This window comes from Camellia sinensis, chromosome 8 (genome assembly GCF_055761805.1).
Source record: "Camellia sinensis isolate YWXY chromosome 8, ASM5576180v1, whole genome shotgun sequence".
Taxonomy (NCBI): domain Eukaryota; kingdom Viridiplantae; phylum Streptophyta; class Magnoliopsida; order Ericales; family Theaceae; genus Camellia; species Camellia sinensis.
The window spans coordinates 146005566-146011586 of record NC_138968.1 but is presented as its reverse complement, the minus strand read 5'-3'; the positions used below and the strand labels follow the sequence as shown (position 1 = coordinate 146011586).

The window sequence follows — 6021 nt, the reverse complement described above, 5'->3', positions numbered from 1 at the left end:
GCAATGATACATACCACTAAAAGTGGTGTTCTAAAGCACCACTAGTGAGTTGGCACACATTTTAAAAAAAAAAAAAACAAAACAAAACAAAAAATAAGGCACAACGCTGCCACATCATTAGTGCTTCCACTAATTAGTGGTGTCAACCATTTTCCATTGATTTCACGTCTTAGTTAATGTGAATCTGGATACTTTATGTCATAAAGAAAATTTTGATTCATATAAATGTGGAGTTTTACTTATATAAATAATTGCACATAAAATTTACCTTTACAGATAAGGAAAATTTACCTATAAATATTATCTTGAGAAATGATGAGTCATTTAGTTCTAAACATTTTTTTATAGATTAATTAATCTCATTAATTTTGAAAATATAGATTTAATATACTATTTGAAAATTAGATTTACGATTATACCTTTATTTCTATTACGTTTCCTTTTCTTTTTTTCTTTTGTGTTAAAAAGGTAAAATACACAACTTATATAAATCAAATTTGAGATGAATTTTTATATGAAAACTTTTTTTTATTTGAAAAATATTTCTTAGCAAATAAAAGCACAAGTCAAAACCATTAATGATAAAATCACCAACCACTTAGCAAAGAAAAAGAAAAGATTAGTTTACCCACCAAAAAAATAAAAATGAAGAACTTTAATGTATACTAGCACGCACCACAATCCTTTTTGTTTTACATTTGGTTGCTTTCACATTGCACACCCTAATACTTCTTATCAACCCTTGGACCTAAACCAACCCAACAAATAAAAACAAAACCACACTCAAACCCATCACTAAACCAATTGAACCACCACCAAATGCTGGTGGTGCAACTGATGGAGCCGGTGCAGGAGCATAAAAATGTGATGGATGATTCGGTGTCGGGGAAGGCGATAGCGATGGCTTTGCTGCCGAAGATGGAGATGAAGATGGTGATGGTAAAGCTTTTTGAGTGGTGTTTCTTATAGCCAAGACAACAACAATGAGCTTCTGACCCTTCTCGCAATTATCACCATTACCACTAATGAAGAAAAATGGACCTGAATTGTCAAACTTGAACACAGAATCACCATCTTCTAGAGATTGTATGGGTTTGGCTTTATTGCATTTGTTGTAATCATCTTTATCCACAACCAGAACAGAATCAGACCCTTGCTTATACTTGAAAACTGCAAAAACAAATACTCACAACTCAAATCATTGAAAGAAATAGAGGAATCCATACATACATATAGAACTGGCAGCTGCACACGCTATGCATATGTAATCAATGATGGACCTAGAGGGGGCAACGATGGCCCCCGCGATCTCAAAAAACTCTTTACATATTAGTATTAACTATTAATTATTTTTAAATTATACAAATTCACTATCTCTAAGTTTAGAGAAAAAAATGATTGTACAATCTAGACCTTTCTACCTATGTAAGAGGGTTTAAAGTAATAAAGTGTAATAATTTCGAGATAATATAACAACAAAATTTGGTTTCACACGATTAGTGTCAATAGATTGTTTATATATATATATATATATATTTATGCTATTTTCATATTTTATGTCCATAGAAATTGATATTGTAGTTTATACTTTCCTTTTAAAATTTTTGTTAGAATATATGTTTACCCTCTTACGTTAAAATCCTGCATCCATATGTAATTATGTACAAAAATGAGAAAATACAAATTGGTATTGAAAATTGATTAGCAATTATTTACTGAATGTAGCATATCTATTCATTCAGATAACAATTCTATAGGCATTTCTAAAACTTGAAATTGTGTAAAACTTCAAAAAAACAATAATGGATTGTGATATATATAGTGAGAGAGAGATAATTACTAAGAGAATCATTGACTTGAAAGCGGTTTCTTCCTGCCCAGTGGGTGTACTTCTCTGTAGGATTCAAGACCCACCCATCTTTGCCACCAACATAGAAATTATAAGCCTGTGATGAGCATAAAAAGCACATCAAGCTCAAAAGAAGAAAGTTGAGATATCTTTGAGACTCCATTGCAGAAGCAAAACAGAAAAAGGTAGACAAATGAATGAGAGACACAGAGAGAGGGAGATGGGAAACTCAATTGAGGTTTAGATGGATATATAGAGATATGGTGAGTGAGGTTTCCGTTGATGAGTGAGGTAATGCCTAATTGTAAAATGGAAAAAATGTGTAATGCATAGGCTGGAAACTTGAGTAACTGTCATAAATTTTGCAGATAACCGTTTCAAATTGAAACTTTGATTCTCCAGCTAAGCTCTTACGCTTGGCATAATCTCGTATATTTTAACAGTCATTTTTTGAAATTTAAATTTCTCAACTTAAAATTCTTTTCATTTTATTATTTGTTTTAAAAAGGTTTGAATTGTTTATTTCTTTTTTTAGATCTTGTGATACTATTGTATCAAATTAATCTGATCTTTTATTAATTTTCTAATGAAAATTTTCTTCCGGGTCCAAAAAAACAAGAATACATCCATTTAGAATAATCCAAAGAATCAAAAACAAAAACATAAAAGAAAAAAGAAAAGATTTATGGATTTGAAGTTTTTAAGATTGTGGTAGTCTGTATCAAAAATGTTAAAGATCTTAAAAATTCTATCAAATGTCTCACATGGGCACTACAAAAATTAACACTTTTGGCAACAAAAAAATTGGTCGCTAAAAGTCTATTTTTGGTCGGCAAAAGTTATCCGCGACCAATTTTTTTGGTCGCTACTTTGGTCGCCAATTGAAGGTCGGCAAAAGTAATTCGCGACCAAAATTGGTGTTGGTCGGCAAAAGTTAGATTTGCCAACTAAATTTTTGGTCGCTAAATATTTAATTACCGCAACCAATTCATTTTGTCGTTAAAACACTTTGGTCGCGAAAAGTGACATTTTCCCGACCAAATATCTTAATCGCCAATTGACACACTTCGCGACAAAAAAATTTGGTCAGCAATTATCACATTTAACGACCAAAAAGTTTGGTCGCCAATTGTGACATTCCACGACCAAAAAATTTGGTTGCCATTTGTTACTTTTCGCGACCAAAACTTTTGGTCGGCAAAAGTGAGTTTCCACGACCAAAAGCTGTTTTGGTCGGCAATAGATGTATTTTTTGCGACCAAAACTCTTGGTCGGCAATTGTCATTTTTTTCGAAAAAAAAATTATTTTGGATGTCGCGATTAATAAATTGGTCACCAAAGCAAGAAAACAATACACCTGTAATTCCTAATAAAATATGCAATCCATAATAAACCTATAATTTTAAAGAATCATTCAAATTAACTGAATCATTAACATTTAACACAATACATAATTCATTAACATCCGATACAATACAACTATTCTAAGTTTTCATTCACAAGTCACATCCATCTAGCATAACAATTTGAAACATAACTATTTGTTATCCATGCGCAGCTATCAACAAATAAAACTACTAATATTTGTTATCGATACACATCCATCCAAAAATCATTTAATCCTCCCAAAAATGCTTATGCTACCAAGTAGTCTTGTACAATTTAACTTCGTGAACTTGTTAAGAAATATGCTGGGGAGGGTGCTCGTCTGGTTCATGAACTTTTGATCCACTTTTCCCAACTTTTGATCCACTTTTCAATGATGGCCCCATCGATATTGTTTTAGCCACTTCAAATGTTTCTGGGAACAAAGAAAAATTATGTCACTATGAAACAGCACTACCAAACAAAGATAATAAAACCTCAACAAACTTCACTCCAACATACCTTGAAAAGCCCCAGAGTGCTTCAGTCGTTCAACAACAATAGCTAAGGCAGGTCCTTGAATATCTTTTAAATTCTTGGTCACCTAGTCATGTAACAAGACAATAAACTCAGGAGTTCTGCCAGATTTATCAAATGATTCTAGCCAGCCAGTATAATGACAGCCAGCCTTGGAGGCATTTGATAGATATCTAAACTTAAAACCTATGTCCCAACATAATGACAGTATACTGACAGCCAGTATAATGACAGTATAACCACATTTGATAGATATCTCAACTTAAAACCTATGTCCCAACATTAAAAGAATGCAAATCAATAGTAAAACCATGGATGATGAGAATGATCAGTGGATGTGCATAATCATGAACATCTGCCAAAATGTCACAAAAACTATCAGAATCTGAATAAGATAGCTTAGCTCATTCACTCTTAAACCAGCCTTGGAGGCATTTCCTAGCTACTGGAAAAAGAACTAATATCTGTTCAACACACAGGAAAGAGAAGACAGAAGACAGTCGAAGTCTTTTAAGTCGGTGTTTACCTGTTCTTCACATCAGATATTGTCATATGAAAGTCCTTAAGTCGATGTTTACCTGTATGTAAGTCAGATGTAGTCACATGTTGGAAGGGAAACTTCCCATAATATGAACATTCTTTTCAATCACGAAATCACTAAAAGAAGGAGGTTTAGTAGTATAAATGTTGCAGAAGATACAACCTAGTCTTGGACTTAAAATTATGCACGTCATGTGCTCAATCTAGCAATTTTTGACAATTGTTTTGATGAACTGTCACTAAACTAAAAAAGAAGGAAGAGAAATAACTCAAAAACTTCCATTTCTGGGGTGGAAAAGACTCAACAGAGACATGCATGTAATAAACATCAACTATCCAGAGAACATATATATGCCTGTGAATCACAATCCATGCAACTATGGTTCTGCTTGGTGCAATTATATTTGTGACACCACTCAGACGACAATCCTGTAACCAAATGACTCAATTTAGAAAATTTCTGAACCAAACATAAAATTGCTTAAATAGTACGTTACCTTAACCAGGTATTAAGATATTGCTCCAACTCCATCATTATAAATTTATATCTATAGCGAGTCTAAATAGCAAGCCCATAAATCATGTCATGAACTATCCACAATAACATGTTTGATAGAAAAGTTCTGCATAAAATATATAAACTTCTAACAGTTACAAACAGACATTATAAAACCTTATCTTCATTTTGTTGGTTACTCGCAGAATGTGGCTTCACACACCCATGGAAAAAAAGTGCATGTTTGATGTGTTCCCATGATAAAAACTAAGTGCTTGCTTTTTTCAGTAGGATAGTGACAAGGAATAAAAAATTCAATATTTTCGCTCAAGATGTTTAAAGGGCATGAAGGCAGACTTGACAAACCACCTTTTTCCTTGCAAGATCAAATATGATCTCTGTTTTCTCCTTTTGGGTTTAAGCATAGCATAAATTGAGTTTTCAATTTGTTTGTGTAATGTCTGTCGGGTTGGAGTTTGGGATAAGAAAAGACTTTGGTATTTAGCACCAAAAACAATTTTTTGTCGTTTACAGAGGAGAGATGAATCTCCAACAAGGAATTTTATTTTTCTATATACAAAAAAAAAAAAAAAAAAAAGCTTCTTATTTTTGAGTTGAGAAATTTATTATCATCAATGCCGTTGTTAAAAAAGATTAATCTTTCTTGGAATTCTCCTGTTAACAAACCATAGTTCTGTTTTTCCTCCATTCTGCATCACTTGAAGAAGATTAATCTTTCTTGGAATTCTTCAGTTATCAAACAATAGTTATGTTTTCCTCCATTCTACATATCTTGCCCATGCTTCTCCATTTGTTATCTTCTCTTTCTTAATAAAATTTTATCAATCATCAAAAAGAAATCAAGTTCATTTTTAAGCTGTTCCCAGTAATCATTCACGACATTTTTTGGAACCATCCTAACAGATTTTCAAAGAAACTCCCTATTTTCTTCATGCTAACTATCATGATCACTACCCAAGCCTTCACCCAGCTAAATAAACTAACCTTGGGAGCGAGTTAACATCAACAAGAAAATGAAGCAACAGTTATTAATAAATTATTCTCATTCAAAAGAGATACCTTTAATGTCCTCAACTGCATCATGTGACCAAGAATACTCATTAGCCGATTAACTAGCTCCTTCGATATCTTTCCATGGCTTGCCTGCTGCAATCACCAGACAATATATATGAATTAATTCTATCGGATTATTTTTTCAACCACATTAAGTTTT

General features: G+C 32.6%; 1 protein-coding gene across 1 annotated transcript; it reads right to left on the bottom strand.

Annotated features, from left to right (window-relative positions):
- Window positions 1–588: 588 nt before the first annotated feature.
- On the bottom strand, window positions 589–2047 carry ENODL3 (early nodulin-like protein 3). The gene is made up of 2 exons (XM_082881865.1): window positions 1841–2047; window positions 589–1170 (listed from the first exon to the last, which is right to left on the bottom strand). The coding sequence occupies exons 1-2, from the start codon at window positions 2010–2012 to the stop codon at window positions 749–751; spliced, it is 594 nt and encodes a 197-aa protein (XP_082737991.1). The 5' UTR covers window positions 2013–2047; the 3' UTR covers window positions 589–748.
- Between the last annotated feature and the right edge of the window lie 3974 nt (window positions 2048–6021).

What these genes read in the sequence shown, in the direction of transcription:
- ENODL3 (XM_082881865.1), bottom strand. Translation starts at nt 2,012, where the DNA reads ATGGAGTCTCAAAGATATCTCAACTTTCTTCTTTTGAGCTTGATGTGC. An exon ending in TCAAGTCAATGATTCTCTTA is followed by an intron (nt 1,171 to 1,840) that starts GTAATTATCTCT and finishes TTGTTTTTGCAG; the next exon opens with TTTTCAAGTATAAGCAAGGG.